Raw genomic sequence first — 22,684 nt, forward strand, 5'->3', positions numbered from 1 at the left:
GTCACATATACTTCATAATTTAAACTTTTGGCACGCAAATTTTTTAATGAAGCTCCAACTATGTGCATTAATACAGGACAATACTAAATGGGAAAGAATTAAAATATAAACAAATAAAACTACATTTACATTTTTATTATATCTTCTCTTAAGTCTTAAAATATTTTTTTGAAGAACTGAGAAAATTACTTTTGATGTTTTATTAATGCTCATTTTAATATATCCACCTTCCAATTTTGAGAAGCAAATTGTTTAGCGATGTGTAAAATATTTTTTTCTCTACCTCAATTATAAAAGAAAAAAATTTCCAACTCTAATTTTCAAGTGTAATCGGCTTAAGACGCGTTTTTTTTTACTCTTCAGTTTACTGGGTAACTCTTTTACGAACACAGAGTGTATTTCTCAATCAAAATTCCAAATACCCGCAAGCCAAAGAAAATGAAAAATTGAGAGCAATAAAAAAAATAAATAAAATAATAATAAACCAAAAAGAAGAGGAAATTGACTGTTAGTTTAATTACCGAACTAAATGAAGCAGCAAAACTATAGAATCCATTAATGATTAATTTTTAATGTAGATATCGTGTAAAAATGGATATTTTTCTCCTCAACTTAGTTCATTCTAATAAGGCTTAGGAAAGGGCTAAAAAATTACTTTCCCTGGGTAATTATTGCAGAACATTTATGTCTTCTTCCCCTTTTAATAATTATGGAATCATTAAAAAATATAATCGAAGTTCGCATTTCGCAGTTAATACACCTTTACAGTGAAATTTACAAGTTTCAACACTTGTATGAATTACTTTTGGGAATAGTGTTTCCGGATTAAAGAGGAATATTAGCAACTTTTATGACACAGTTAAAAGTGTTCATTTTATGCTTGTTCGCAATTAACAACCACAAAATGGGTGAAAATATCACTCCCGCCATACGTGATATGTTTTATTACAGTAAGTTTTTTTTTCGTATTTATTAATGGACTTTAATGCGTTTTGAACTGGATAAATGCTAATGTGTAAGCAAGAAATGGAATTTACGAATTCAATGAGTTTTGTGCTCATTTTTTGAATAAATTTTTTATTTTACGCTTTTTAAGTGCCTTGCCTAAATTCACCTTAGGAAAAGCGAATAATTATAAAACTCAAATTTATTTTTCAAATATTTTGCAGGCACATGTTCAAATTATCAAGTTTTAAATTTACAGCGTAGTGAAATCATTACTTCTCATATTTATTTGAGAAATAATAAAGTACTCTCTCAAAAAATAATTTTACTTTTATGATGAATAATTATATTTGTACTAAAACAGTTAGATTAAAGGGGATATTTACAGGAGAGTTAAGGGAATTTTTAAATTTTTTCGTAATTTATCAACAATAAATAGGGGAAAATATTAAACAGGCAATGGATAGGTTTTAGCACGCATTAAACTAGAAAAATGTTAAATATATCAAAGAAATGCTATTTGAAATGCTAACACAAATATTTAAGTTGTTATTTCAGAAGTTAGTAGATTTTATTTTGGAGCTTTTAATTGTAATGCTTTACTAAACAGAAATAGCTTGTCAAGTGTATATTGTTATATACTTGAGTATATTGTACATATTATAAAAAAATTTTCACAAAAAAAAATAAAGAGTATGGTTTAATAATTGAAATTTAGTAAGATTTAAATTCATTAAATTAATAGAACAGATTTTTCTTAATGTGATAGGTTTTTTTTTCATTTGAGCATTGCCGCTTGACGTTTTCCTACAATCAATAATAATTCCTATTGTTTTTCTTTTAGTCTTTTTCTTTATAAGTCAATATTTTTTATAATTATTTTTCTTAGAAATATTTGTAATATATCATTAAAAACTGCATTATTTTTTTATTAATTACAAAACTATTTGTAGATAATTGCAATTTAGCTTTTAGAGTAAGATTTTTTAGCACACATTTGTTTTAAATAAATATATTTATGAAAATTAAACAAGTTAAATTAGTTATTGATAGTATTGACAGTTACATGAAAAAACTGTTATTACTATCAATAAAATCAATAATATGAATCAAATTTATACTATCAATCAAAGCTATCAATATTACTAACCGTACTGCATTCAAAAATTAGCTAGCTGAAACACATAATATCTGAGGGAACAAAAAAGCTTTATTATTTTTACACTGCCAAAAACTGCTTGCCTTTGTTTACGGTCGTGATCAATTGGTTAACATAGTAATGCAATATGCTAAAAATAAATACAAGTAGGAAGCGTTTAAAAAATTTCCTGAATACAAACCCATTACACGTATATTTAAATATAAAAGTATTGCATATAAACTCGTGCAAAACATACAAGCATTAAAACACTACAGTCGGTCTAATTATTATAATGTCCTAATGCAATATTTACATAATATATCGTTTAAATTATTCAATAGTTGAATTTATATGTTATTGTCTAATTTAACCAATTGATACACGAAAGTAAACTGATGAAAACGATTAAAAACAATGTAACTGCATAGTATCACTTGATAGTTAAGATTTTACATAGAATCTCATGGTGAGTCTAATCATTTCTCAAGAGACTGCATATCTATTAATAAATTAATTTCAAAGTTTCTGTTATGTTTGCGCTAGAATTTGAGCATTTTGAAAAATTTATTAGTTACATACGCGATACATCAATTCAAAAATAATAAAAAAAAAAACTTAATTAAAATCATACTTATTTATTCTAACTACATAAAAATTCTAGCTGCTTTGAAAATATCAACTGTACCTTCAACATCGAGTACTTAACTATTTAAATCACAAAAAAATACCTTAATTACTCTAATATAACTTTAAATAAATCTTCATTTGCTAAACATATTGATTTAAATACATTTCATATGGAAAAGCATATATATTCCACTTAAAATTATCTTAGCTATTTTAAAAATAATAAGAAAATCAACAGAACCGAGTATTTAAATTGCATCAAATTTCCTTAATTACTCTAATAAACTAAAAATTAATCCTTGTTAGCTAAAGATATTATTTTAACAAGTTATTACATCTCTAAAATCATATCTATTTATTCTAACTGTACTAAAATATTGGCTGTTTTATAAGTATTAACAACAGCGAGTATTTAGGTATTTAAATCATATCAATCTTCATTAATTACTCTAATGAACATTTAACAAAAATCCTCATTTTCTGAACATATTGTTTTAAATACGTTATTATATTTGTAAGACCATATCTAGTTATTCTAACTATATTAAAATCTTAGCTGTTTTATAAGTATTAGCAATACCTTCAACAGCGAGTATTTAGGTATTTAAATCATGTCAAACTTCCTTAATTACTCTAATAAACCTTTGACAAATACTCATTTGCTGAACATATTGTTTCAAATACGTTATTACATTTGTATAACTATATCTATTTATTCTATTTGTATTAAAATCTTAGCTGTTTTATAAGTATTAACAATATCTTCAACTACGAGTATTTAGGTATTTAAATCGCATCAAACTTCCTTAATTACTCTAATAAACCTTTAACAAATCCTCATTTTCTGAACATATTGTTTTAAATACATTATTACATTTGTAAGACCATATCTATTTATTTTAACTTAAAAAGTTCTTAGCTTTTAAAAAATATCAACAATACATTCAACACGGAGTATTTAAATCATAATCAAACTTCCTTAATTACTCTAATGAACCTTAAATAAGTACTCGTTAAAAACAATAACAGCTTACAACGCACATGTAGATTTATTCTACGAGAATTTTTCACCGCAGTCAGCAACCGTACTTAAAATGATTAGATCAACGATATTATTTTTTTCCGAAAGATATTTTGTTGGAGAAGTAATCTTTAGAGACATTAATATCCAGCCAACTCCGCCTCCACGTGGTGTAGTTTGATCTTTGATCTGTGTTAGCCTCTGTACTTTAACTATCCACGATGTAAAAATGTTGGCGCAATTATCTCGAATAAATCACCCAAGAGAATGTGAAATCAGCCAATCAAGGGTACTTAGTTAACCCGTTTTTCTTTTAAATTCCCAAGGCCTTGAAAGAGATAGAATTTACATCCTAGTTCTATTTTTCGTGCCTGTACGAAAAATATGTAAATGTCTATAGAGATAATTAGAAATGCTTGACTTCAAAACTTTGCATATTAAGCTTTATGGGAGAATAATTTTTTGATGAAAGTTTTTTAATGCTTCAGAAGTCATTGATCGATAAATATTTACAGACCTTGTAATAAACTCGGAAACAATTTAAAATATGTGAATGAACATCGACAATTCGTGAAGTAATTTTATAAATTTTTTTTCTAAAATATTATTTTTCCTAAACTAAATAAAGATTCTCGTTACATAAAATATTTAAATGCAAATTGTCAATTGATGAAGGATTTTACATTTTTGTGCTGACCTATTAGTATTTTACTTAATAAATTTTTAATTCTATATGTATATTCTATAATTTTATTCATAATGTTTTTGCTGAATGTATTTTGAGTGGGCTTAGTAGCAAACATACATTTTGTTACATAAAATATGTGGATAAACACAGCAGGACATTATTTTTTATGCTATTTATACTGGACGTATTGAACTTATTCTATTTTTCTAAGTTTCCTGAACTTGGTAGAAAAGCTGTATTTCTTTATGGGAAATATGCGAATACGCATTGTCATTTCATGGATATCTTCTGAAATATCTATAGACGAGCTTGCAAAACTTTCTTTGCTTTAAAAGTCATTGATAACTAAACTTTTACGGATCTTTAGCTGAATTCGGTAAAAAATTCCACTTCTTTAAACTTCATGAACTCACATTATCGATAAATGTATATTTTTTTACATCACTTAAAACATATAATAAATTTAAATAATAAATATCGAAATAATAAAAGTCACCAATAATAAACGCCATCAATAAGAAATAATAGATGTCAAAAAAAGTATTAAATTTGGTAATTTAAAAAATAATAGCTATCAAATAAATTAAAAAGTGGATTAAATTTTTATTTTAACAACAAATGAACAACATGCGTAAAAAATACCATTGTATTTTACTCAATATAATTAGAATAATTTCTACGCTAATATAGAAGAATATTGCAAGTTACTTTTAGTTTGTTATGTAAGAAAAACTATTTAAGTCAAAATTTGAGATTTCAATATATCTAAATAAAAATAACTCTTTCATTTCACAAAAAATATAATTATTAACATTTTGAAAATCTATATTTAAACGAAAGAGAATAAACAAACAGAAAAGTGAATTCACGACTATTATCAACTTCACTATATATATATGTGCGTTAAGCCGACATTTACAAGTTTGAATTTTACCTACAAACCTGCCAAAAATTTAATGGTCAACACAAAGCTAGTTAGACTTTGACGCAAAAATCAAAACTTTGAATTTCGCCTCCATTTACATGCTGTAGAAAATTGTTTGCACACGTTAATCAACCAAACATTTAGTCATCCGCCACAAAAGTAATAGCCAAGTAGGTTTTAGCTAATTTTTACCCTAAAAAAAGAATTTCGTCTCCAAGCATTTAACCATTTTAGGAAATCATTAAACCATCTTAGCCCAACTGATAATTTCTGTAAGCCCTCCCACCAAACAAAGTTGTAACCAAAACAAGTTTAATCAAATTTTTTTCGCAGAAAACGACAGTTTTGATTTTGCCTTCAAAATACAGTCCAACTTAAAAGAAACAATATTTGGGTAAAACAAGTTTTATCTCATTTTTAAGAAAAAAACAAAAATTTTAAATATTGTTTCTCAGTATAAGCTACCAATTTTATGGAATCGTTAGCTCAGGAGCTAATTTTAATCTAGCTAGTTTCTAGTTAATTTTGGCTAATTATAGTTAAGCTTAATTAGTTTATAATTAGCTAACATTTAGCATTAATTGAATATTAATAATTACTTTATCGTTAGCTAATTTTACTAGCCCACTTACTAAAAACTTTATTCTCAGAAACAAGTTAAAAACAATATTTGACTTGAACTTCATAAAATTTTAACTAAACATTCAATAGAAAATAGGCTAAAATTGTAAAAAATCTGTATCAAATTAAATATAATTTGTGTTTAAAAATTTCTAGAAGATTTTTTAAAACATCAAAAAATTATATATATGCCGTTGTTAATTATCTTATTGCTGTACCATATTTTTCGGATAATTAAAAATCATATCGCTTTTTTAACTTTAACTGCGAATTTAATATTGCAATTAGTCTGTAATTGCACCTTTATCGAAATTTTTGAGACATAACCTTTGTTTTTCCATTCCTAACGTTTATTTTATTAATAAAGCGTTAATTTGACACTGAAAAGCGTTTGGGATTTTCATAAATTTTACTATACGTTATTTTAAACGTCATTTTTTGTTAATTTCAAATTTATCACAAAAGATTACTCTCAATATTTTACAAAATATCTGCATGTTTAAAATTAATGATATGTATAATTTAACTTGGATCTCTCAATTAAGAAAACAAATTTTCATACTTTGCATTGTAAAAATCTCTTATCTAATCTTTTATCTAACAATATTCTATTAATAACATTGTAAACATTCTGCTATTAATTATTTCACAGCTGTGTCATATTTTTCAGATAATTTTTCTACTTTAAAAATAATTTAGAAAAATAAATTTTTTTTTCTACTTTAACTGACAATTTAATATTGTTAGTCGTTATTTGTATCTTTATCGAACTTCGTGGTGTGACGTTACCTTTGCTTTACCATCCTTATAATTTATTTTTTCACATCAGTTTTTAATAAATTTTACTAATTGTTATTTGCACGTCGTTTTAAGTCAATTTCAATTTCCTCTCAGAAGATTACTTTCAGTATTTTTTAAAAGATCTGCATGCTTGAAATCATCAAGAATTAGTTTCAACGATAAGCATAATTTAACTTGGACTTGGAAAAAATTGTTTCATTATAAAAGCCTTTCATCTTTGAAACATATTAAACACAAAAGTTTTATGAAATTCATTTTAGTAACAAATTGTTTTAAAATTTCCCAAGCAAGAAAAATGCCTAAAAAATTAGTATTTTCTATTACTATGTTTCAATTCTTCACCTGAATCAATATAGTTCTCAGTAAACTTTTCATTCAATGAAATTCTATTTCTGAGAAAACCAATTTTCAACAGGAAATTGGAATTTAAAAGCCGTATTTAGCGAACTTAAATTCTTTTATAATTCAAATTACTATAAACACGAAAAAAACGTAATTAATTTTGCTGCATATACATCTAAAGGCTTTTTATAGATATTTGGAAAAATTCATTAAAAGTAAAATATTTTCCGTAATTGAAAACGGTAAAACTCTTTCCTATTTTAATTATATTTTTTTAAAAAATAGCTTGCTTAATTTAATCAGAGGAGCAATATACATTTTTTAACAAAACATTTAAGAAAGGGGTTAATTAATTGTTTTACAGATAATTAAAACAAACTTCAGTAAAATAAGCCAATAAATTTCGGAAACTTTATTATAAGTAGAAAATATTAATCTCTAGATCCATATTTTAAAGAAACATAAATTAAAACAAATAAAATTGATGATTAAAAACCTAATTCTTTTCAATTCTTCCTTCATTACAATTCAATTTTTCTTTACAAAACTTTCGCGAATGAAATTTAATTAAAAAATGGAATGAATTCCTGAGAGAAAACATTGAATGATTAAAAAAACAAAGTATCACGTCTCTTTACACTGCCCTAAGCCTTGATTAATATTTCATTTCATTGTTGAAAGTTCCTAATTATTGGGTATAATTCGAACTAAAGAATATTTACTAAGTACGTGCAATCAAAAACTGAGTTCAAAGAGCTAATTATTCCCTTTCTTTGAACCGAAGAAATGAAAAAAATCCCTAAAAATTTCTCCAACTTTTCCCCATTGGCGTGTAATAGCTATCTTTTCCCTCAAATCCACAACTCCAGATCTGCATTTGGTCAGTCGTAGCTTCAAGCTATTTGGCTTGATATCCCTTCTACGAGGAAATTAAAACCACGAAAAAGTAATTGCTTCCCCCTTAATTGCAGTTGTGCACAACTGAGAATAATCTCTGTTTATTTTATGATCTCAAGATTCTGAAGTTTATCTTACGAAAAGGCTGTTAAGGAAAAGGTTTTAATGAACTGTTATTTGATTTTTTTTTCCGATTCTCTTTACTTAAACTATATGATGGATTTAAATTAATTGTTAAGATATCCCTCACGATATTTTAATTTTTTTTTCTCCTTATAACAAGAGAAAATTTATTTTCTCAGAGTTTTATTGATTTTGTTTCCCTTAACTTTCATTAATTTTTGATTTCGGTGGTTAAAACTACTTTTTTTTCTTACCTTGCATTAGCCGCAAAGTGTGCTTATCTGACTTTATTCGCGAGTAGAATTAATTGATTGTTATCATGTGAGATTTTTTTTTAATATTTAGTTAAAAGTAATCAGAAAACTCGCCTTTAAGATTTTAATTAATAATATGGTTCTAAGCATATGTTGTTAACAAGGTAGGAAATATGAAATTGTATCCAAAAATAAATGAATCAGAAAGAGATTAAACATTTCCTCAAAGGAGACTTAACTCTCAAATAAACCCTTAAACTTTCAAAGAGGAAATGCAATTATTTAACAATTTTAGATAGTACGATTATGATTGATTAATGTTACTTAAAAATACAACTAGAACTTGATGCACCCGAGTTAATAATCTAGTAGAGATGTGTAGAACATTGACAGGTATTCTCTACTTTGGTGATTTTTTTTAGCAGGTCTATTGCCTGATACACTCTTGCACGTTTAAACTGATGCTTTTTTTCAAAATAAAGAGCCATTAGTATTCTCTACAATGATGTTGCACACGAACATACATTATCAATAACAAAATTAGGTGATTAAAGAAAAAAATGAGTTACTGAAGAATAAATAACTCAATAAAAAATGTTATTTTTCCTTAGTCGTCTGTTCCATTCTCCATGATTCTCATATTTTATTATTTGCCTATAGAGCTTTTACATAGTATGAAATTCTTAGGTAGATAATAATTTTTATTATAAAGTAGGAAATAATCAGCCTATTTAAAAGTGTTCCTGAACTCCTCAAAGCCTTGTAGACAATATCAGTATCTCTTTCATTGTATGTTACATACATAAACCAATGTATTTACATCAGTATAATTTTAGACATATATATGCTAATGATTTTTAAATTTTTACTCTGTAATTCCTCCCATGCTCATTGATTTCTTCAGCTTCAAAATATACTGAAGTTAAATTCCACTACATTTTCAATACTTGTTTTAAGCCAGATTAGATACAGTGGAGTTTAAAAAGTGCATATTGGTAAAGTTTTATACTATTTAAACCTTATTGTTGAGTAGTGCTCAACTATTACAGCTTCAGATTATTTCTGCTTTTACTCAAGGGGACTAATTTATCGTAAAAACGTGATATAATTTAAGGGCTTTGTGCAATAACAATATTAAGCCACATTGTCAAATTGATCAGTTGTAGCCTTCATAAGAGTGTTTTTAGTAAAAAAAAAAACATTGCAAATTTTCGGCAGGTAAGAAAAATGTCTCTGAATATTGTGTTTCAAGTATCTATCAAGGAACAATACTAAGGAAAACCTTTAGTAAGAGAGTGGCTTAAGAACTATATTGACCCTAGTTCTTCAATTATGGAGTTATATTGATAGTTTCACCACTAAAACTGCAATAGAATATCTAAACTTATGAAACCAAACTTAAATCTATCGATATTTGCATGAAAGATGTTCCAACATAAAACTAGCTGAGAAACAAAAAGAGTAATACTTTTTCAATTATGTTGTTAAATCGCAGTAAAAATAAAAAATCGCTGATATGAAATCGCAAGTATAGTATAGTATAAATTATAGATACTTATAACATACGGAATTTGATGGTGAAATAAGTACACTAAATTATTTCGTAAAACTTAATAGAGATTCAGCCCATAAGATCTGTATATAATATGCAATCACTAAAATTTTTTATCGAGAATTAAAAGTGTGTAGATTCTACAAGAGTTTAATTCTATCACTGTTAGTTCTGTACATGATCAAGTTATCTTCAAAAGTCCTATAAATTTTAACTTGTTTTAGGAGTTCAAAGTTAGTTTTAAGGAAGACGTACATAGAAGTGACCTGCTGAAACAATATTTTACAAATTTTAGTAAATTGTTTCTTAAAATATGCATTATTTTGATGGAATTTAAATGAAAACTTGAAGCAAGAAATGCATAATAGTAACTCACCTGTAATGCATTGATTTTCCAGGTACTCAACTTGATGCAGTGACCTACGAAAGGCTTCAGGTGCTGTCCTTCGGTCATGCCTGCTGAGAATACAAGTTTTATTTAGTCGGTCATATCTGGCTGACCGACATACAAAACTGTCTTCCACACTGCATTTCTCCAGACATATGTCCCTGGATTCTATTGCAGTGAGGGGTTTATCATCATATCCGAATAGCTGAACTCCGGGTATTCGATCAAAGGCCCACTGTCTGTGACAAGGTTTGCCTGCAGGAAGGAAAAATAAAATTCAGTTTCCCAATTACCAAGTACACACTTAGAAGATTAGGTTCAGCATTGAACCATAACCAAAAATAATTCATTGGTCGTTTGAACATTATTACGGCGCAAATTTTTTGAAACTTTAGAATGTTGTCAACTGAACCACGGTTCCGTATAAGTTGAACCATAGTACCTTATAATCAAGTTTAAGAAGTTTGGCGCAAAACCAAAATTAAAGTTGCCAAAAATTAACACGGTTTTATCGCTCACGAACGGCTTCATAGCTAATTTAAGTCTAGCACACCATAATTTTTAAAATTTTTTAAAATTGAAATTATGCTCTAAGAATAGCTTGAAGCCGTGATTTAACTGTTCAGAGCTAAAGTTTAACTCTTCAGGATCTTATAAGTGTTTTAGAATAGCAATTATGCACTAAGAACTGATTGAAGCAACGATTTAACCCTTAAGAACTACAGTTTAAATCTACACGGCTTTTTAAGAGTATTAGGATTGAAATTATGCACTATGAACAGTTTGAACCAATGATTTAAGTATTGAGAGCTACGGTTTAACTCTACATGAACTCTAAATTATACTTAACTCTACATGTTAGGAATGCAATTTTTATTAAAAACAATTTGAATCAATGATTAAACTGTTGAAAGATACATAATTCTACATAGGTGTGATTGTGAGCCCAACTCAAAAATAGTGAAAATTTCTTGAGTAAAATCATTGATGACGCATTTCAAAAAATTAATGTCTTTATAAATTTAAATCATTTATATTTTCAAAACATGAAATTCTAAACAAATTATATCCAGCATAATATAAATGAATATTTATTTATAAGTTTACTTTTATCTCTAATCGCATTTATTATACTACCAGAAAAAATATTTCCTAACGAAAGAGATGCCAAGTGTAAATTCTAGTTCTAATATTTTTAAATAAAATATACAAGAATTTTTATACATAAATGCGATCGATGATTTCTTGAAACTTCTGGACCTTGGGTTTCCGAAAACTTCCAGATCGCGGTTAGCGAAAAATCCGGAAATCCGGATTTTTTCCAGAGCACAATCATTTCTGTCTATATAAATAAAAGTTTCTTCCTCTTGTATCCCACTTTCAGAATTAATTATTTTTTTTCAAGCAATTATTTATTTTACAATTCAGTTAATTTTTCTCTTGAATCATAACAATTATGATGAAAATTGAATAATGAAAAAACAAATGATGACTGAAAAACAATCACGGGGGTAGGTGAGTGAAACGACAGAAAAAAACATGTCCATGCATTAAACAAAAATAATAAACTTAAATAACTTTAATACAGTTTAATAAAACTTAGTTTCAAATACCAATATTAAATACACATATACTAATGATGCATATAAAGAGATGGATATCATATAATGCATGTAAAACAATGTATCAATACACACTTTATATGTTTTCAAATTCAATAATGTGTGTAATCTCTTATTTATCTAAGAGTCAAGATATTTTACTATTCTATCGAAACATAACTGAAAAAGAAAACTGCATAATTTGCTTTTTTGCGATGAATATATGTTTGGATTTAAATCCAAAAATATATCGATACCGGCAAAAATAAGATTTTTTTGAAAAGAATAAGATATGCTTTCATTCAAATGAACAGGAAAAATGGAAGGAAAAAAAAGCATGGCATTCATGAATAACATAAGGGAAATTGATATTCCGAAGACATTTCCCAGAAATATGGACTCCTTGTATTGATTTGAATACTATTCTTTTGTTGAAACAAAAATTACTTCGATAACTAAAACTTATTTTTTGTTGTGGAAAATAACAAAAACAGAATCATTTAACATACAGAGTCAAGTTTTAAATTAGTGTTTATGAAAAGAAAATATAAAGCTTCTACAAACATAAAAACATATTGGTTTTTATTGTAAAATATTTAATCGAAAAATAGGGAGATATATCTGTTATTTTTGATGGTTTTGAAAGAATATCTTTTATCAAATCTCGTTTCATTAGGAAGACTTCAAAATATAAACTCCAAATGTCTATCTGAAATTGGATCTTAAAAAAATGTCTTTCAACTCTTTGCTTCATTTTTTATATTTGTAAACACAAGAAAAATTAACTCTGGTTGCTTTTATATAAAAAAAGTTACTTCTACTCAAATTAATCACTATTTATGTAGTAGAACTTATAGAAAAATTCCTAAACCATAATATCAACATAAAGCATAAATATTTAAATATATTCATAACTAATGATGCATATAAAGAGATGCATATCATATGGCATTATATGATACATATGAAGCATATCTTTATCATATAATCCATATAAAGTATGTACAACTAAATCTATTTGCAACTTCAAAAATGTATATAATCTCTTATTTGCAACTTTAAAAATGTATATAATCTTTTATTTGCTTAAGAGTCGAGATATTTTTTAGTTACAAATAATGGAATATTCCCAAATAAATCCTTAACTCAAAATATTGTAAAATCTCATTTCTCGATGATTATGATGATTATTAAGGATCAGTCAATGGATTTTAACTAATTTTTTCTTACAGATTTTCTTACAATAATATGAAAACTTAGTCCTTGAAATTTGAGGCTCTGCAGTTCTGAATTTAAGAAAAAGAGAAATTTTAATTTCTAAATGTTGATAAAAAAATCTAGTAGTTTTTTATTAAATTTTTAATTTTTATTATATTTAATTTTTATTAATTTTATAAAATTATTAAATTTTGATTTGTACAGGTAAGCATTCTAATATACGAAAAAGAAAATAACTCTATACATCTAAGTAAAAATTATTAAAAAAGGGAAAATATAATAAAGAGCACTAAATAAATAAAATTTTATTTTAGAATCAATGCAAGGCTCTGAATTAAAAACTTCTATCATTTCTTATTTTAACTTTTTACTTCAGCATTAATATTTTGGTTTAGATACATTAAGAAAAATTGAAATATATAAAAACTAACAACATAAATTAAATTTTGATTTGGATTCAAAATCAGACTCAGAAGAAAATTGTGGCATTTCGTGTTTTCTTTTCATTTTTAAATTTTTGCAGTAAAGGCATTAGTATATTAATTTGGTTACATACGTTTGGTAAATAAATTTGGTTACATACATTAAAATATTTTTTTTTTTAATTTTTTATTATTCCTTCGTCGCTTGTGCGGAGGTGGAGAGTTTTTACACTTCAGCGCGAATGATGTACAGTCCGCAAAAAAAAAAACGAATCACCCTGAATAACTTTCGTTCTAATGATCNCATCATTTCTTACTTTAACTTTTTACCTTTAGAATTAATATTTTGGTTTAGATACATTAGAAAAATTGAAACATATAAAAACTAACTACATAAATTAAATTTTGATGTGGATTCAAAATCAGACTCAGAAGAGAATTGCGGCATTTCGTGGTTTCTTTTCGTTTTTAAATTTTTGCAGTAAAGGCATTAGTATTTTAATTTGGTTACATACATTTGGTAAATAAATTTGGTTACATACATTAAAATATGTTTTTTTAATTTGTTATTATTCCTTACTGGTCTGTGCGGAGTTTTTACACTCCATCGCGAATGATGTACACATCAAGTACTGCTGCTACAAATAAATAAATAAAATAAAACACATATTAAAATTTTAAGGGAATATAATAATCCTAGATAACAGCATTTTAAAATGTTTGAATTTGAGAACAATTATAATAAACAAAAAATATTTTTAGCGCGTAAATAAATTTAAATCACAACTGCCCTTTTAATACCAGTTAATATAGTAATTTTTTCAATAAACATCATACATTTCATTGATAAGTTAATGATAAGTGCAACTTAAAAGTATGTATATACATTGATTGTTAAACACATCTTATCATCTTATCATAACTATTTTTACGATGGTAAAATACACCATACGTACTTTGTTACTATTTACATTGTATGAAGAGAAAAAAAAATTAACGATACTTTAAATGTTACAAACTTAGTTATATAATATATATATATACTTATGAAATTCTGTCATAAAGACTTAAATTACCCAAGATAAGTAAATTAATTTGGATTGGAAGAAAATACTTTCATAATTAGTTTATTTCAAAGTATATCTAAGAATTCATTTAACAATATATATGAAGAAGTTCAGAAATATGTCGACGTTTCATCCTGGTAATATACTTAATTATAATATATAACGCGATTAATTATTTACCTAATTAAAAGGCAGTTGCAGTAATTGAATAAATTAAGAAAAATATTGCAGCTATCCATTCGCAAGGTTAATTATTTAAGGGTACATATATAAAGTATATGCGATTTATTTATTAGAACCGAAACATTGATGAAAACGTCATTGCATTAATATAAATAAGGAATGCTTTTTTTTTAACATTGAGTTTCGTCAGTTTTCATGCAAATACTTTTTTATTATGAATAAAATTTAATTAGCAAAAAGCAATGTATTTTCATTATTAATTTAAGTTAGGAGTAATAGGTTTAAATGAAAATATTATTAATCGTAAGAGCTACTTTACTTTATTTAATAAATATGGCAATAAATATGTGATAGTCTATATTTATTTAAAATTAATCATGCCGTAAATTGTTGGGTCTAAACTATTTGACTTAAAAATATTTCTTCAGTCATTTGAATTGTTATCTAATTATTTATAAAACAAACATTTATAGAACAATTATAATTATAAAGTGAGCTAAATAAAACCAATACATCTTAAGAACTTTTCTATTAGTATTTATATGGTCACGAACAAAGACATTATTAATAGTTTGGATTATTAAATTTAAATATGCTCTCTAGTTTGTATTAAAATACGAAATCTGACAAAAAAATTCACTTTTTCGGAATAAATTTTCTTTTTGTTTTCTGGAGTCTGGATCCTCAAAATTTGGGTGTTATCATAATCTAAAAAGTATGGTTCTAATAGTTTCGGTCAAAAGTTTGGGCCCATATATGTATATATATATTTTTTCACCCTGATTTGTATTAAGTCATATTGTTAATTTTTCATTCTTCCATAATTATTTAAACATTATTATTCAAGTTTTGGAATTTATCATTTAAAATTACATATTTAAACTGAAGTAAGATGCTAAAAAATGAAATTAACATTAATGGGTCTAATCTTTTTTACTGCACTCCTGTCTGAACTATTAACATACCATATTCACCATATTGTGGGTACTCCCTCCCATATTTGAAAGTTAAAAAGCTAAATTTGTTAAGGAAAGAATGCATATTAATTCTCAGAAAGAACGAGTTTGATTTTCTAAGTTAGTATATCGTCTCCACAAATAATTTTGCTTGTTTGAGATTAGACCCTAAAACCATTAAGACTGAATCCTGTACGTGAAAATTAAATCATTCGATCCAAAGTTATTCGAGGTGTTCGCGTTTTTGAGCAATATACATTGTTGGATGCACAAGATTTTTAAATATACTCGAAAAAAATCTTTGATTCTTTTACAATATCTTGCACAAAATGTTCCTTACAATTTATTATAAAATATATTTTTTTCAATAGTCATTTCTTGTCAGAAAAAAAAAATATTGAGGTGTTTGGAAAGTGATTTCTTTTTATAAAATAAAAAGCTATTATCTGATAGTGAATAAATATTTTATTGAATCATACATTGTCAATTCTCGTTTTGCAATCTTTCTGGTAGTAGCATAATTATACGTGCTTAAACGTTTTGTTCTTTGTTAAAAAAGCTGATGCAGGTAATTTTTGACCTCCTCATTTGAAGTAAAGATTTTATTGTCTAAAACACATTGTAGACACTGTAATATTATTGTACACAATTCATTTCTCGTCTTCAATAATGATGCATTAAAAAAATTTATAGCTTTCTTAAAGTTTGAGAAGCAAATCACAAAAGTCAACGAAAGGGCAGAAATTTCTTTTGTCGCAAGAACATGATGAATCTATATGTTGAACTTTAAAATTAAACCACAAGCTTTTAAATTGATCATGACCCGTCAAATTCGATAAATTTATTATCACAAGAGGTGTTATTCACTAGTTTGCATCATTCAGTACCTTAACTGCGTCTTAAAAAGCTTAAACTTTCATAGTGCATTATCATACATCTTAATCGAAATCTTGTCGGATCGAAATTTTGCAAACGAGTTTCGACATTGAAGTACTGCCAATACGCCTTCTTCATACATGCTAGACAATGTTTTCATAATTGAACCATTTTTACCTTTTTGAACGCAAAAAAGTAAAATATGCTGAAAATTCCGGTTTTCAGTTATACGATAAGTATATGTCTCTACATATTTGAAAGGGCACTAACCAAAAACTATTTTATGAATCAAATTTTTTCACAAGTCAAAATATATAATGGATATGCGACTTAATTATGAAATTAGTTCTGAAAAAATATAATTAAATTCCTATGTTGTAAAAAAAAAGGAATGATGTTCCAAACAACCTAATATAATGACCATCGCAGAATATAAATTACATGAATACGATCACTCTACCATTAAAACAAAATAAGATTTAATATGTTCTAACTTTAAAAGAATTCTAAACATCTACAAACACTCCATTCCTTCAACCGTGGACAATCAAAATATTCTTAACTGCCTTTTCTGATTTCTGATCGTTCATCAAATACAGGCAACCACCTCCTCGTCATCAAGACATACTTCTTGGAGATGAAGCCTTTCTCTTATCCAGAAAAATAAAAGATTGCCTGCTATTTGCAGACGAGCTCTCTTTCCCGAGTGGTTCTATTTTTCCCTTTTCCCAAGACATAGAAAGCAACACGACTACAGAAGTGAAAGTAAATAATCCCCACTTTCCCCTACGCCTTGATGGAAAAGTAAAAGTGAAGAACCGAGGACAAGATGTTCCGCTGAAACACGAGGTAGGTTTCTTTCACAAAAAATAGCTTTTCATCATTTCTTAGCTTTGCGTTTTCTCGCCATTCTTGAAATAAATGCACCGGTTGATACTCATGAGGGCATTGAAGATGTATTTTTTTTTTCCTTCTGTCGTAAAGATGCATAAAGCGTATGAAAAGAAACGATTCCATTAAAATAAATAAAGAGCTCAATTGTGGATGTTTCAGCGTGGAGCAAAGATGATTGAACGTTACTTAAAGACATTGAAATTTCATTAAGGGATGAGAAAATATTTTTTTCATAAACGCATTTCGTGGTTTAGCTTTATTTTTTTAAATGTGGTGTAACAAAAATTGTTATTGAAGATGTTTCGTGAAATTAAAAATAAATTTTTTGGGACCAACTCATTTTTAGATATTAATGCGAAACAAAACAAAAAACACTTCCTTTACAAATGTAAATTCCATACTAGTATTATGATTTTTTTTTCAAAAGTATCGAAAACCACGACTGCCATGAATGATTGTCATTTGGTCAAAACTGAAATCAGTTTTAATTCTACCAAACCTTTTTTAATGAAAAATGCATTTGGAAACGTGAAGAGGTTTTGTTAGGACTGGGTGGTATATTTTTCATTATTTTATCAACAAAAAAAAATCAAACATTTTTTACTTTGTTAGTGTTTTTAAAGGAAGACAAGGAAAGAAAAAAATATAAAAATGTTAAAAAAAATTTAAAAGAGAAATTAATTAATTTTAATATTAAAGAAACATAAAAAATAAACGATAAAATAAAGCTATTTTTATCCAGAATCTCATAAGAATACTAAAAGACAGTTTCAAAAGGTGTAATTGTTCAAGTTAGTTCTGTTATTGAAAATCTTTAATAAACGGTCATTAACATACATAGTTTATTATTTTTTATAGCCGGCGCTGAGCAGCCAACCTAATTCTGAATTTATGACTATCAATCTTCAACTCCCTAGATTTGTAATTTTGAACCAAACCCAAAAGACAAAGGAACTCCTGGATCAAACATTGGAACAAACTAGCCTTTGTGGAGGACTTTTTCATGGAACTAATCCGAACTAAAACCACGGAAACCTGAAACATAGTTAGTCCAATGGCTAAGAAATGATCCATTTACTATTGAGAATATTTTACGGTAGCACCAGGAGCATGCGAGGGCCCAGAACGAGCTGGGAGCAAAAATTGTATCTACCAATCAAAGCTGGGAATCGAACCTTGGCCCCCTTGGGCATCCGGTTTATCCCTTGAGTAACAGCAGCTCTAACAAACATATTAAAATAAACAATTTAATTAGAACATTTTAACTAATTTCATAGTTACATATTTATATTCTATTTGCTAACGGTAATTTTTAACCATTTATTGAACGAACGAAAGAATAAAAGCATGCAAAAAATAGCTTAATTGAGAAAAAATCAAAATAAAAATTTAAAAAAAGGAGAACGTGAATTCATGTAACAACTTTCTAGAATATTCCCTTTCTAGAATATTCCCCTTCTACCCTAAACGAATTTCATAATAAAAATATTAATGTTTGGTTTTGAACAGTAATACAAACAATAACAAAAATTCTAACAATAACAGGATTGCAATTTTTTGAATTTGTTGCAAAATTTGCAAAGAATATTTTTTAAATTAATTGGACCCTTTTTTCTCCTAAATGTTCAATACTGTTGGTTGTTTGTACACAAAGTTTTAATACTGTAGTTTTAAAAGCTCCATTCTAAATATTTATGTATACAGTGTGATAAAAAGAACAGTGTTACAACTTAAATAACCTCTGATTTATAGATCTCGTTATCAAGCACTAAGATCCTATCTTAATGGTTCAAGAATCTGTCCTCAAATGTGCAAATTAATTAGTACAGATGATATTTTAAGATACGAGACAAAGTTATCCAGATTGGTCCGCATTGCGGTAATCCAACTTAAGTCATTGGTATTAAAAGAGAACACTACATTTCCTGATATCTCAGATATACCGTCATGAAATTACTAGATTTTATCAAGCACTTCGAAATCACTTTACACTATTTTGTAACAAATAAAATTTGAATTCAAGCCAAAATCTTTTCAAAAGCCTAATTTAAAACCAGTAAGTGGCTATTTTTTTCGTATTCTTATTTCCGTAAGTCAAGTTCCTAATGATATTAAAAATTATTAAAACCATTTTGTCTTCCAAAAAAATAATTATGTTAAAAATTGGATCCGTTAAAAAAAAAATGGATTCTGAAAATCCAAGAAAATGACGGAAGGAAAATAAAAGCTAACTAGGTGATTAGCCGGCTGGAAAGGGGATTCTAAACCAGCATCCGTTTACCATTGAGAATATTTTAAGTCAGCAACGGGAGCAGGCGAAGGCGAGCAACAAGCTTTGAGCAAAAATTGTGTCTACCAATCAACGCAGGGATTCGAACCTGGGTGATCTTATTAAGAAACGTCCGATCTATCCTTTGAGCCACATTAGCGTTACATGGTGAGGCAAAATATGAAAACCTCTTTAGAGGTTAGCTCGAAAGCAAGGGGATTCTGACCCAAGATTGAGGATATATTAAGTCAGCATTGCGGTCGGTGCATGCCGTAAGCATAATTTGTTTCAACCAGCCACCGCTGGGATTTGAACCTGGGACATTTCATTGGGAGATGAGCTCTCAGGTGAGATAAAGTTTTATGCTAGCACAGTGGTCTGATTCCAGCATTTGAATAATCAGTCATAGCCAGGTATCTAAGCTGGGCTGTCTGAATCAGATATGGAAAATTAATGAAAACAAAGACACGATTCTATGAGTTTTAGATAAAAGAAAGAATTATTTGTCCATTTAGTTTGCTACACACAACTCAAATATAGAACGTTCAAAGATTATAAAGAGATAAACCTGTTAGAAAAAATTTCGTGAATCGCTCCGCCCTTCTCAAGAAATATATAAAATTAAAGCTTTGCCCAGTATTGTTCTGTTTAAGTTTAAATTCATTTGAACAAACTTTCATAGGCTAGATCCAAACCTGACACATCTATATCAGACACGAAAACTGTGCATTGTCTTATTTTACAAGTTCATCTTCAAGCAGTAAAAGAATAAAATAACTTGATTTTATCGAGCTTTTCAAAATCATTTTCTCCATAAATACAGCGATAAGGCTGGATGACAAACCAAATATTACTTTAAACCAAAAATCAATTTAAAACACATAAACGACGATTTCTTTATCTCATTAAAGCTATTTTCTCACTTAAAAGTTTTTGTTGATAGTGGGGAAACTATTAAAACCATTTTGTCTCCCAAACAAATTAATCCTCCTTTGCGCAAGACAACTTGAGAACAGAACCTGTAATGTAAAGAAAACAGCTAGGGAGGACAAAAACAAACAATCAAAGACACACTCTAAATGTGATAATCCCTCGAGTTTTGTATTTGAGAAAGAAAAAAGAAGAGAAAAGAATTCTTCGTCCATTTAGTGCTATTACAGACAACTCAAACACACAACGTTCAATGGAAACCAAGAAGATAAACAGAACGTTCTGCATGAAACTTCTTCAAAAAGCCGTTAGCCTAAAGGCACTATGGTGTCTCCTTCTTTTCACGAGACATCTTAAGTGTTTAACCAATGCTTATGAAGAAGGAAAATACAAACTTTGGACAAGACTTACAGGCAGTTTTCAGGTTTGTTTGGATTTGCAGTATTGGGTATGATTTTGAAATATCAGAAGGGGAGATTTTTTGGTTTAGTTGAATTTTAATGCTCAGGAATTTAAAATGGTATTTACATTGTCATTGACGATATATTCTTCAAATATAAATTGGTTTATGACAAATGATTTTGTGTTTCATTTAAAAAAAAAATCTTATATAAATATAAAAACTAAAAAGAAAGAAAACGCGGATAAAATATAAAGATTTTTTGAAAGAGGAGAAAAAGTTATTAAAATAAAACATTTTTAAAAAACATTTTAAAAAAAAGTAAAAATTCGGAAAACAAAATAAGGAAAATATATAATCTCGGCATCAGCTCACACGATGATATCCGTAAAAAAGAGTGCTTTCTAATGTTATCTAAATATAGCCAAAGCAAAATATATCAATACTGTAGTGTGAGGAGTAGTGTCTTAATTACTGTAAAATACTATCAAATACTTAAATTTAAAAGAAAAATATTATTACCTTTGTTTCATTTTGTGTTCAGACTTCAAAACACATTTCAAAGTAATTAAAAGCTTAATTACACTTTTACACTTTTAATTAATATATAAGGGTTGCTTAGATGACAAATGGAAACATTTGATTCCAAAAGAAGTATGTCATCGATAGAAGTACCAAAAATTCAGCATAATTAAGAAATGTAAGAAGAATGTAAAGTTAAGAATGTAAGAAGAAAGATTAGCTTTTTCACGTGGGATACAGTAAAGTCGTACAAAAAAAAATGCATCCAGTGCGCAAACTATTACAATTCTTATTGGCCGTAAGTGGTTACGCAGTCCCTTTACTGAGCAGTACAAATATCATAAGTAGTAAACCTAAAATTCAATGGTCGGAAGAAATTGATTCATTGCAGATCACGGAGTTAGCTTCTCTGTTTTTTAGCAGACCATGGTTTACGAAATCTTTAACACTTTGTTCATAACCGCTTGTCTCGTAATAACAGGCACTCATCTAAAAATGTCCACAATGAGCTCCCTTTCTGGCATCCTGAAATCGAAGTTCTGTGAATTGTTCCATAAATTTCGAGAATTATTCTATTTCGTGCATTGTTCTTCGGGTCCATCTTAACGTGACATTCCATACACTTTTAATGGTTTCATGAGAACTTATAAATCAGGCAAAGCTGTCTGCGATACACTTCGCTTACCTAAATTCCTAACCCTCAATGGTAGGACAGCCGTAGCTTCTTCTCTTACCTAAATTCCTAAACTTTAATGGGGGACAGCTATAGCTACTGTCTTTTTAATACAATCATGGCATCCACTTTTTTATGCGCAACCCTTGAATGTTTCATATATATTGAGAATCACTGAAATAAAGTTTTCTAGTCCTTTATTCATAATATCTATATAAATAAATAATTCTATAAACTTAATTTTAGACGTTGTACAAAAATTTGAAAAAGAAATATTTTTGGATAATAGTTGGTGGATGTTAAAGTACATAAGGTAATTCAAAAGTCCAAATGTATATATATATATAT

The 22,684-nt window shown here is 27.5% G+C and overlaps 1 protein-coding gene across 1 annotated transcript in view; it reads right to left on the reverse strand.

Annotated features, from left to right (window-relative positions):
* Window positions 1-22,684, reverse strand: part of LOC107443874 (uncharacterized) — a gene marked incomplete in the record, with an annotated part of 330,433 nt that overhangs the window by 196,714 nt on the left and 111,035 nt on the right. Inside the window, 1 exon segment of the mRNA XM_071178419.1 lies at window positions 10,314-10,580. Within this exon segment, the coding sequence (XP_071034520.1) occupies window positions 10,314-10,580 (267 nt within the window).

Source organism: Parasteatoda tepidariorum, chromosome 3, assembly GCF_043381705.1.
Source record: "Parasteatoda tepidariorum isolate YZ-2023 chromosome 3, CAS_Ptep_4.0, whole genome shotgun sequence".
NCBI classification, from domain to species: domain Eukaryota; kingdom Metazoa; phylum Arthropoda; class Arachnida; order Araneae; family Theridiidae; genus Parasteatoda; species Parasteatoda tepidariorum.